General features: G+C 42.6%; 1 protein-coding gene across 1 annotated transcript in view; it reads left to right on the forward strand.

The window, feature by feature from the left end:
• The window catches only part of LOC126267901 (uncharacterized), a 44,235-nt gene extending 41,875 nt beyond the window's left edge, over positions 1-2,360 (forward strand). The window contains exon 5 of the mRNA XM_049973215.1: positions 2,012-2,360. Within this exon, the coding sequence (XP_049829172.1) occupies positions 2,012-2,085 (74 nt within the window). The 3' untranslated portion in view covers positions 2,086-2,360. The remainder of the gene's footprint in view (positions 1-2,011) is intronic.
• The last annotated feature ends 10,637 nt before the right edge of the window (positions 2,361-12,997 follow it).

The following is a 12,997-nucleotide window of genomic DNA, read 5'->3' on the forward strand; positions in this document are numbered from 1 at the left end:
TTAAGGCTTAATATGTCTCTGGAACATGTAATTACATATGATCAATAGAAAATTATTCTCACTGATCAGCTATCGTATTCAAGAGTGTAGCTTATTGGCTGCTTGAAGCGCTGGTGTCGCAGTGTACAGGTGACTCCGTGATGCTGTACCAGTTTGAGGTAAGGGAGCCGACCTAAAACGACAGAATCGAAAGTGCAAGCGAGAATTGCTCTGATACGGTGCCTCTAACAAGGAATACACGTACTGATCAGTTGCTGTGATTGTAGCATAGGCATAAATTTAGACAACACTGTCCGTGAAGCTCAGCGATCTGGTACTAATTTTGATTAAAACAGCGTTTGTTTACTATGACCGTTTTCGGCATGTGTTAAAGCCATATTCAGAAAATTTTTGGGGGGGGGGGGCGGGAGTGGGAGTGGGGGGGGGGGGGAGGGGGGGAGGGAGCTATGGGCTATGCCTGTGTCTGGCGACTCGTTGGTTTTTCACGTGATACTACGATCATGTTGACGAGCGCAGTGGCCACGCGGTCAGGGGCGCCATGTCGGTGAGCGTGTGTGGCCCCTCCCGCCGGAGGTTCGAGTCCTCCCTCGGGCATGGGTGTGCGTGTTGTTCTTAGCATAGGTTACTATGAGTTAGTTTAAACAGTGCTTAAGTCTAGGGACCGATGACCTCTGCAGTTTGGTCCCTTAAGAACTCACACACATTTGAACATTTCTTGTACGATCATGTTATTGCTATCTCGATTGTTATCTTGAGAAGACTTTTCGAGGTGATAGTAAGGACCAAAATAAGAAATAAATGGGCAGTAAATACGGGCTCTAAAACGCACACTTAAGACCTTTGAGCACTTAGTATGCCTTTTAGAGCTTATTTTTACTAGAACTATTTTTATCCTACTACCACCTCTAAAAGTTGCTAACCCTACAGTCTTAGCAACAATAGTACCGGTACATCTACCCCACTGACAGAGGTATCGAAACGATTATCGTTTACAATAAGTTTTTTTTCATAGTCATAATATATTTTCTTAAAGTCAGTACCGTCATTAAAAATGGCTCTGAGCATTTCTGAGGTCATCAGTCGCCTAGAACTTAGAACTAATTAAATCTAACTAAACTAAGGACATCACACACATCCATTCCCGAGGCAGGATTCGAACCTGCGACCGTAGCGGACGCTCGGTTCCAGACTGTAGCGCCCAGAACCGGCCGGCGTACCGTCATTAGACTGTTGTTTATGTACAGTGTTACCTTTACACTTACACAATCATGATTTCGGCTTCAATGTACCATTATCAAGTGTTTTAAGTGTCATAAATTGCCTAAGATTGCATACTGTCGTATTAAAATACACTAATAGACACATTGTCTAAGACTCTTAGATAATGTGTCTAATGGTGTATCTTAATACGACAGTGTCCGCAGCTCGTGGTCTCGGCGGTAGCGTTCTCGCTTCCTGCGGACGGGGTCTCGGGTTCGATTCCCGGCGGGGCCAGGGATTTTCTCTGCCTCGTGATGACTGGGTGTTGTGTGTCTTTCATCATCATTTCATCCCCATCGACACGCAAGTCGCCGAAGTGGCGTCAACTCGAAAGACTTGCACCAGGCGAACGGTCTACCCGACGGGAGGCCCTAGCCACATTGCATTTCCATTTCCAATACGACAGTATGCCGTCTTAGGCAATTTATGACACTTAAAACACTTGATAATGGCACTTTGAAGCCGAAATGACGATTGTGTAAGTGTAAATGTAACACTGTAAATAAACAACAGTCTAATGGTGGTACTGGCTTTAAAGAAATATCGTTTATAACTTTTGACTCGATTGTTTCCGGACCAGGTTCTCTTACCTGAAATTGATACATTCACCCTTCTCTGTCATCCCTGGAAGTTTGTAACACCATCATGAAATCAGCCTGTATAACAAATATGAGCTGGAGTGTGACAAGTAATGACCGCAGACGTCCGGCTATAGCGCGTTGAATGTCGGACGTTGTGTTCGTGTTCGCAGATTCGGCCCCGCGGCTGGAGTGGCTGTCTCTGAGCTGCTTGCTGGGACTGTTGGCGGTGGCGCTGGCGTCGTAGGGGGAGGAGCGACCCCAACAAGGCGGGACGTGCGCCGGGCGGCGTGTGACGGCTGTCTCAGCAGCTACACCTGTCTGGACAGTACTGCTCCCGACAACACCGAGCACAGCGTAATCGCCTGCGAACATTTCATCACTCATCACATTACTACTTTTATTATTTAGATATGGTACAATATAGCTGTAGGGTTTTCGTATATGTACACTAAGGAAATCATGTGGCGCAGGTAACGTTGTATGTTTCAAGACAATAAAATTTTTGTGGAAAAATGTGAACATGGTGTTGGTAAAACGAGGAACATCCGCCAGCAACAGTCCTCATATCTCCAGTGTGCAGGCTTGGCACGACAACCGAAACCAGGGAAGAGAGTTCCGATCCCCACAGCGTTATCAGCCGCATGAGATCGTACGAGTAAGTAAATCGGTTAGCTATTTTGCACTTTCAACTGATGTGCCGTTAGTATCCCCTTGTGAACCTATGTACGAATTCAAATGGAAACGTTACAATGTATAGACTAACCAGTTCAGATGCTGTTGCTCGATGTCAGTACTTTTACAGCACACGCTATATACTTGTCTTCATCAGCATTACTAGGATGGTTCCTGTCATCAAAAACATGTCGTAATGCAATCATAAAAAGGTTGGCTATGTGTGCAGTTACATTGTCCTGCATAAAAAAGCCGCTAGTATTTTCGATAGTTACACTGCCTGAAAGCAAGGGTAAACAACAGCCGTAATTTTTCCCGAGGGCCTGCAGCTTCACTGTATGGTTATATGATGATGGCATCCTCTTGCGTAAAATATTCCGGAGATAAAATAGTTCCCCATTCGAATCTCCGGGCGGGGACTACTCAAGAGGATGTCGTTATCGGGAGAAAGAAATCTGGCATTCTACGGATTGGAGCGTGGAATGTCAGATCCCTTAATCGGGCAGGAAAGTTAGAAAATTTAAAAAGGGAAATGGATAGGTTAAAGTTAGCTATAGTGGGAATTAGTGAAGTTCGGTGTGAAGAGGAAGGCGAAGGCAAGGATATAAATACAAAATAAAATAGTGGTAATGCAGGAGTAGGATCAATAATAAATAAAAATTAGGAGTGCGGGTAAGCTACTACAAACAGAATAGTGAAGGCATTATTGTGGCCAAGATAGACACGAAGCCCACGCCTACTACATTAGTACAAGTTTATATGCCAACTAGTTCTGCAGATGATGAAGAAATAGATGAAATGTATGATAAGGTAAAAGAAATTATTCAGATAGTGAAGGGACTCGAAAATTTAATAGTCATGGGTGACTGGAATTCGATAGTAGGGAAAGGAAGAGAAGGAAACGTAGTAGATGAATATGGATTGGGGATAAGAAATGAAACAGGAAGCCGCCTGGTAGAATTTTGCACTGAGCATAACTTAATCATAGCTAACACTTGGTCCAAGAATCATGAAGAAGGTTGTATACATGGAAGAAGCCTGGAGATACTAGAAGGTATCAGATAGATTATATAAGGGTAAGACAGAGATTTAGGAACCAGGTTTTAAATTATAAGACATTTAGAGGCGCAGATGTGGACTCTGACCACAATCTGTTGGTTATGAACTATAGATTAAAACTGAAGAAACTACAAAAAAGTGGGAATTTAAGGAGATGGGAACTGCATAAACTGACTAAACCAGAGGTTGTACAGAGTTTCAGATAGAGCATAAGGGAACAATTGACAGGAATGGGGTAAGAAATACAGTAGAAGAAGAATGGGTAGCTTTGAGGGATGAAATAGTGAAGGCTGCAAAGGATCTAGTAGCTCAAAAGACCAGGACTAGTAGAAATCCTTGGGTAACAGAAGAAATATTGAGTTTAATTGATGAAAGGAGAAAATATAAAAATGCAGTAAATGAAGCAGGCAAAAAGGAACACAAACGTCTCAAAAATGAGATCGACAGAAAGTGCAAAATGGCTAAAGAGGAATGGCTAGAGGAGAAATATAAGGATGTAGAGGCTCATCGCTCTAGGGGTAAGATAGATTCAGCCTACAGGAAAATTAAAGAGACATTTGGAGAAAAGAGAACCACTTCTATCAATATCAAGAGCTCAGATGGAAACACAGTTCTAAGCAAAGAAGGGAAAGCAGAAAGATGGAAGGAGTATATAGAGGGTCTATACAAGGGCGATGTACTTGAGGACAATATTATGGAACTGGAAGAGGATGTAGACGAAGATGAAACGGGAGATGTGATACTGCGTGAAGAGTTTGACAGAGCACTGAAATGCCTAAGCCGAAACAAGGCCCTGGGAGTAGACAACATTCCATTAGAACTACTGATAGCCTTGGGAGAGCCAGTCTTGACAAAACTCTACCATCTGGTGAGCAAGATGTATGAGACAGGCGAAATACCCTCAGACTTCAAGAAGAATATAATAATTCCAATCCCAAAGAAAGCAGGTGTTAACAGATGTGAAAATTACCGAACTATCAGCTTAATAAATCATGGCTGCAAAACACTAACGCGAATTGTTTACAGACGAATGTAAAGACTGGTAGAAGCCGACCTCGGGGAAGATGTTTGGATTCCATAGAAATATTGGGACACATGAGGCAATACTGACCCTACGACTAAGATTAAGAAACGGCAAACCTACGTTTCTAGCATTTATAGACTTAGAGAAAGCTTTTGACAATGTTGACAGAAATACTCTCAAATTCTGAAGGTGGCAGGGAGCGAAAGGCTATTTACAATTTGTACAGAAACCAGATGGCAATTAGAAGAGTCGAGGGGCATGAAAGGGAAGCAGTGGTTGGGCAGGGAGTGAGACAGGATTGCAGCCTCTTCCCGATATTATTCAATCTGTATATTGAGTAAGCAGTAAAGGAAACAAAAGAAAAATTCGGAGTAGGTATTAAAAGAAATATTTTTTTTTAATTTTTACCAATGACATTGTAATTCTGTGAGAGACAGCAAAGAACTTGGAAGAGCAGTTGAACGGAAGGAGGATATAAGATGAACATCAACATAAGCAAAACGAGGATAATGGAATGTAGTCGAATTAAGTCGGGTTTTGCAGAGGGAATTAGATTAGGAAATGAGACACTAAAAGTAGTAAATGGGTTTTGCTATTTGTGGAGCAAAATAACTAATGATGGTCAAAGTAGAGAGGACATAAAATGTAGACTGGCAATGGGAAGGAAACTGTTTCTGAAGAAGAGAAATTTGTTAAAATCGAGTATAGATTTAAGTGTCAGGAAGTGTTATTTGTATGGAGTGTAGCCATGTATGGAAGTGAAACACGGACGATAAATAGTTTGGACAAGAAGAGAATAGAAGGTTTCGAAATGTGGTGATACAGAAGAATGCTGAAGATTATATGGGTAGATCACATAACTGATGAGGAAATGCTGAATAGAACTGGGGAGAAGAGGAGTCTGTGACACAGCTTGACTAGAAGGATGGATCGGTTGGTAGGACATACTCTGAGGCATCAAAGGATCACCAGTTTAGTATTGGAGACAGCGTGGAGGGTAAAAATCGTAGAGGGAGACCAAGAGATGAGGAAGCTTGCACAGGATAGAGTAGCATGGAGAGCAGCATCAAACCAGTCTCATGACTGAAGACCACAACAACAACAACATTGCCTTCCTGCCTGACAAAAAAGTGAATCTCCCAGGATGCAGGGGATGGGAAGAAATGAAGCTTTACGGGGTCAGATGGTATGCGATGTTATTTCAGTTACTTAATAATCGCGTCAAATAGACTGAAAACTTGTTGCACCCCCTCTGACCTGGGTGCTTAGTTGGACGGGTATGATAAAGCCATTGTTTCCTCTCCCGAGTAAATATGAATACTGGCACGGAGTTGACATCCGAGATGGTTCCACACATGTTCTATTGGCAACATATCTGGGGATAACGCTCGCCACAGGAGTGGGGCAAGGTTATGCAGATATTTCATAAAGATAAGTCCCACGTATGGACGAGCATTGTTCCTTTAGTAAATGACCACACAATATTGTCACACTAGCAGTAACATGTGACGACATAGCTCACCTGTGATGTACCACCGTGCTCTCAGAGTTCCCTGAATCACAGCCATCCGTGGCCTGAAACCATGTTCGCTGACTGCCCACAGCTGATGGTGGTAGTTACTCCGCTGTGATTCTCCAAATCATTGGAAGAACGGCAGCACTCACCAGGTAGCCGTCACACTCGCCGACGGTCGTCATCCGATGACGAACAGCTATTCATCGCCGAACTCAATGTAACATCATTCAGCAGTAGTCCATGTTTCCCGGTCACGGCGTCAATCCACACACAAGCCGTTTATGTTGTGGCGCTGACGGTATCCCTACGCATAGAACACATAATTCCCTAGTCCAGCTGCTACTAGTCTCCAACCAGTGGTGTCTGATGACACAGAATGTGCCAGGGAATTTTTTATTTGTTTTCGGATAGCAAGCGTGGATGTGAATTGGTTACGACGTGTTAGGTCCACAATACGCTGATCGTCCCTTGAGGTCACCAGACATGGCCACTGGAAACTTGACGATTATGCCTGCCCTCACGAACTCATGCATTTCAACATTAGGCAGCTGGCACATCCGAATGCCCCATGAATCTGGGTATTCCACGATTGACCAGGCGGACAAATGGAGACCCACACTAAAGCCAGTTTCAACTCTGTCAGTTGCTGTCAAAGCTATTTCACACGATACTCGACGTCTCCGTGTCCTTCATAGTGACCACTCAACCTCTGACGCCGTTCATGCCCTTTACATACGCTACCAGGCCTGTTAACTACAATGAACCCTAACAGCACTAACACATTCTGGAAGCCGTTCTAAGTGCCGTACAGAATTGCATTTACATGTCTGCCGATACTGTTTAGGTGTACGAAGTTACGCTGACATCCCGCCATGTCCTGTGGGTGCTTCAGGTTTTTGTCATACAGTGTACTGGTTTTCTAGCAAAGGATTTAGAAAACATTGTTGACACACCTATCAGAAGTTACGGTTTGGTGGGGAAAGACCCGTCTAACAATTCGTGTTGTTCTAACCGATACATTTCTGTTTTCACATCACACAGGGGCTCTTGATGTAACTACTGGTTCACGTATCTTAGTGAATGCGACCATGTTTAATCAGTAAAAAGATCATTTCAGGGTCAACCTCTCCAGTCAGTTGCGGTACTGACGTAAGACAACAATACCTGAAATGTATTCCCTATGAACTATTGTTACTTTGAAGGTTTCAGTCTGAGTCTGTGCACAGCTCTGTGAGCAGATGCTGCTATTTTATGTTTCGGCGATATAGATATAATTACAGATTGAATGTTGAAGTAGCTAGAAAACAATTGGCGGAGTGCTCTCAGCGATCTCGTTCACGCAGCCACGCTGACGACAGACCACTATGAAGTGTCAAATTGTCAAACGACAATTGGTATGAAAGCCTGTATCGTTTCTATTGGTGCTGCACATCGGAAATTTGAGAAAATAAATTACTTAAGAGCTTCTATTGCGGTTATCCCAAACCTGCTTATTCCATACTATCTCAGATTTACCCTTTCTTCGCCATGCGTAACAATTTTCAAGGAAATTTGTTTCTGGACAAAAATGAGCATCAGAATTGGCTTAACAACTTTTTAAAATAAATCCTTAAGACTCAAGCAGGTGTACAATGAGGAACGTTCCTCAGTCCTGGCAGAATATTGTAGACAGTTCTGGTGACTATATAAATGATCTTTAATTTCTCCCTTGTATTATCGTTTCTTTTATGTAAAATTCTAAAAGAAATCCACCAAAAACATGTGTCCATTGTCGATCATCAAAATTGGTAATTATATATAACCGTAAGATGCTTCTTGTCAGTCAAAACCAGCGTGTAGTGCAAACGATCATGAAGGTGTTGAGGCATTCTGCGATAGATTGTTCCAGTCATCTTGCGCCTTTGTTGCAATTCGCAACGGTTCTTGCAAGAACTGGAGAATAAGTCCCCGCTTCATCTTGCCCGAAACGTATTCGGTTGACAAGAACCTGGTGATCTGCTGTTGTACACAGCGAAAGGCACATTGCATCGCAACAGCATGTAGCGTGGATGTTCACAGTCCTACTAAAAAAGCACATCACCTTCCTGTCGAAGAAATGGCAGTATCACTTAGATAAACACCTGCGCAATGTGCTAGGCCTTGGTTACTTTGGTCTTCAGAAACACCAAATATGACCCCCCACATCCTGAAGCCGGGTATGAGACCTGTGTGTCAATGGCCGAAGGACTCTGGATTAGTCAGCTCACCAGGTCACGTGTACATCCACCACTAGCATACAGACAGAAACCATTCTCGTCGTTGAAAATAGCAAAGCGCATTCCATCATGCAATCAACTCTCTCTCGATAACAGTCTTAGACACATTGTGTATTTTAAATAAGACAGTATGTCATCTTAGACACTGTATAACATTAAAACACTTGATAATGACACTTTGAAGCCGAAATCATGATCGTGTAAATGTAACACTGCAAATAAAAAACAGTCTAATGGCGATATTGACGTTAAAGAAATATATTATGACTGTGGCCCCACATTACGAATATAATATTAAATGCTTGACGATGTCGTGGTACCAGTAGCCGGAACAGAGCCACTCGTGATTTTGATCATCCTACAAGTAGATGGTTTCCACTCGTCTCCGACGGTCTAGTAGGTACAACAAGTGTCCAGACTTTGTTGCTGCATGGTGTACGGTCGGACATAGCTATTCGCACACGTGCCGGGCTTGACATGCGTCTGTACTAAGTGGACGACCAGAGCCTGGTCTAGTGGCATGGAAACGTTCCACTGATCATTGCTGAAACCAGATACACACCATAGATGATACATTGTGCTCAACATGTGAAGCAACCCGTCTATACGAGTATACCCATCCACTTTCTCCGACGTCTGGAATTCTACCACTTCCAAATGGATGCAGCTGTACAGTAGGAATACGTACTCGTTGGGTGCACCCTAGAATGAATGTTGCAAACACCGTTCACCCCCGAATTGAGCACACTTCGTGCATACAGAGTCAAAACACAAGGTCGGCATCACGTCGCCGTTGGCCGTGCTAAATGAATCACTAACACTATAACCCTACAGTATTCATATTTTACAGCCAGGTACGACTGAACATAGCCCTTTTTCTGAGAGTGTGCATTCTTATTTCCGTTATAAACCCAAATGACTTATAGTATATTCACTCATTTGTAAATGATAAACATGCGGCCATAATTAACTAGAAATTACGTCCCGCCAATAAATTTCCTCGTTGTGCTCCATTATACGTTATGCGAAAATCACAAGCGCAATCTTAAATAAACTATTGAAACTGAATAAGTGTCCAGATTTCGTCCCTATAGTTCAAATTCAAGCAATATTTTTATTTATGCGTCTAAAATCATCCGACAACCGTTACTTCGCAGATAAATTCCGCCTGAATCACAATCAAGAGCGTGTGGAATTGATACACAATCGAATACTAAAAGGTAATTGAAACTGACTGTGTTTCGAGTGCTGCGGTGCTAACTGTATACATCACAGGACGCTGAATCATCATTCTTTGAACGGTGCATTCCCAGAGTATGCAGCAAAAAATTATAGTTCTGCTTTCTGCCACCAGGTGAAAATACAGCGCTGTAAGTATTCAGAATGTGAAATGTTCACTGTTCTGAAGTCTGTCAATTGGTGACGCGTGTTGATTTCTTTTGTGAAGCGGCTGCTGGTGTAAAGGGTTAAGAAGATTATAGTTTTTCGTAAGAAGAAAGACGGTGCACTGTAGGAAAAGTTGCTTTATCACACCGGCAGTAATAGCAGTATTGCATTCTGAGAATGTTGCCGACAGAAACAGCTGTGAAGAGGCCCCATGTCGATAAATGGGCTAAATAATTTCATCAAGAAATTTGAAGAAACAGGTGAATTAGGTGATCAGTAAGGAGAAGGAGGCAGCCCATTCCCATGGCAGCCGTTAACGAAATTGATACAGCTATAGCCAACCACGGAGCACATGTTTCAACTCTACAGCCAGTGCCCGAGCTATGTCACGGGAATTGTCTCTCTCCTGGATAACAGTTCCAAAAGTTTTTCGACGCATTTTATACTGGTATCGTTCAAAATTCAGAATGAAGCCCCGAGGTAAGTTACGTACCGTGACTTCGCCCTTTGTTTCTTAGCACGCATGGAAATGGATGATATGTGGCTGAAGAATATTCATTGGGCGTTTGAGGCACATTTTACTCTGCACGATGCCGTGAATGCACAGACCTGTCGCATGTGGGGTTCTGCTCCGGCACATGTTGCGCAGGGAATTTCATTGTACTCATCTTATGTGACTTTGCAGTGGTTTCGAAAGCTCTCCCATTCTCGGTCTGGTTTTCTTTGAAGGTGTGACACAGTGTGGGTCTGTTAGGTGTGTAGGGACTTCTGCACGTTATAAGCACCTTATGTACAATAAGTGATTCTAGCTTTGCAAGAACGCTACTGTGTCCACACCTCTATTTTCCTGTAAACGTCGCTTGCTTCGAGAAACCTTTGGTAAGGACTGTATCACCTCTAAGCAGTTTCAAGATGTGTGACCTTCCAGATTCTCCAACCTACATCCATGTGAGTTCTGGTTGTGAGGATATGCAAAAGATGGTGTCTATCAGAGATTTATCCGAGTTCTTCCTAATGTGAAGAAAGACATATAACGACATATCGCTCTCATTATACCAGATACACTGCGAGCAACTGTCGACCTTGCCGTGCTACAGATGTGACATTTTACTGCTGAGTCGGGAGACCTTATTGAACACATAATGTAACTTGTCACCAGAGCCTAATAAAAGTGCCAAAACCACCGTTATCAAGTGTTTGATCGTTCCTCACTTTTTCGTGCACCCACTCCACATTCTGACTGCTTACAGCGCCTTATTTTCACTCGGTGGCAGCAAGTTGAATTATTAATTTTTCATCATATTCCGCGAGCGTACGATTAATGAACGTAAGTGCGGTGTTTCAGCGTCTTGCGATGTATACGTCTCACACTGTAGCATTCGGAACACCGTCAGTTTAACTATAACTACCCAACATAGGACCTACTCGCTTTTTATGAGCTTAATGTTGAATTTACCTACTTTTTAAAGAGAGTTGCCAGGACATTCCATTGCTATGGACGTAAGATTTTTGCAACTGACATCGAACTATTAACACGAAAAAATGGTATATATATGAACAATATACAGCGAAGGTTTGATGATGGGAGATGTGTTGAATTGCCGCTAAACAAGAGAACAGGAAGCGTTACAAACGTGATAAAACCTTCACTTTTCAAGGAATAACAATGACATTGAAACACACTTGAAAATTCCGTCTAACGGACCAGTTTTTGTTTTATATAGCACCAACTGTCCAGAATCAGAATCATGTCAGAATGCTTCATGCGTGTCGACAACATTAATGACTCTACAACAGTTCACTGTGGGCGCCCTACGTAACATCATCTTCTGTTGAACATTCGTCACTCATTGCAATCTACTGCATTGTATCAGCCAAAAAAATTTTGCAAGGCAGTCACACCAATACGAAGATATTTCGTATGAATCTTCGATATTCTGAAATCGGGAAATATAGGATTTATTTTTTCACCTGCTTCTACTATTATCCAGGTATGTATGAAAACCTCGAGCTGTTTTTCATGGGCGTAGTTACTCCTAACACAATGCTGCTTACCTGATATATCGCTACACTGGTTACAAGATCATCATAGAGATCGGCGATTATTCTTTGTATTTACACCAATTTGTCTAGGTAGCAGAGTGCTTATTATTCCCGTTGACGCCTTTCGACCATACCTATCGTCAGATCAAAATGAAATCTAAAGCACAGACACGACATTCCTCGTCAACGTCTTCACTGTACATTATAGTGATACGTGCCAGACTAGCAGCAGACAGAAGACAACTGACAGTATTGTTTCGGCGCGCAACGACGAGATATTAAGTGCCTGTACTAAAATATGATGGTCAAAAGTTTTAAAGTTAAAAAAGTATACTGAATTAAAAATAAAATAGTGCTTAAAGCTGTTATATGCAAATTTATACATGTATGTAGATAGTTGATCACTGGACGGGAAAGAATGGGCTAACCACTCTGCAACACACTAAAAGCTCCAAACCAAGTCCTTACGTTGATATCGAACAAAGCTCAAAATTTTAAAAGCTTCGTAACACTCGTCTAATCGCTACCTAAAACAGAAGACAGCTCCCTAGCTACAGCAGCCGCTGTCCTCTGGCCCGAATATAAAACGCTTTTTTAATAAGGCGCGGTTTATCATTAGCAGCATACAAAAAATATGAGAGACTGCTCGATTTTTCCGCCAACGAAGTAGGAAGCCATGTGAGAGTGTCCTGTTCAAAGGCGGGTCAGAGTTGTTTCATCCCGCTGGAGTGACCAGTATGGGGCACGCCTCAGCTGGATAATTGGCTTCCCCAACCGCAACTTACTGGCCCTCGGACCTTTGCACTTCCCCTATCGCAGTTGTATGGTTTTTGACTAAACAGCGACATGGAAACCTGCGGGGAAATATTCTCTGGTAGGCTCCAGAACTATATCTGCTTCCCTTTCGTTTGAAGGATGATTAGTTTTCCCGATATGGACTGCCCAAGTTTCTCTGCAGGGAACCATCAAGATAAACAGAGTAAATGGGCCACTCTATACTCTGATGATGCTTCATCAGCTCCATTGCCTTCAGTATCGCATACAGTACAGCACTAACATCAGCAAACTGATCGGGGAGTCGATAACTGAATATACAGTCCAGGAAGACTACTGAGTAGCCCATTCTCTTCTTTAGAGCGTCTGAGTCTATTTCAGCAAAATTATGGTGTTTATTTACAATATTATAAAAACAGTCTTAAAA

The sequence above is a fragment of the Schistocerca gregaria genome, chromosome 1, assembly GCF_023897955.1.
Source record: "Schistocerca gregaria isolate iqSchGreg1 chromosome 1, iqSchGreg1.2, whole genome shotgun sequence".
Lineage (NCBI taxonomy): Eukaryota > Metazoa > Arthropoda > Insecta > Orthoptera > Acrididae > Schistocerca > Schistocerca gregaria.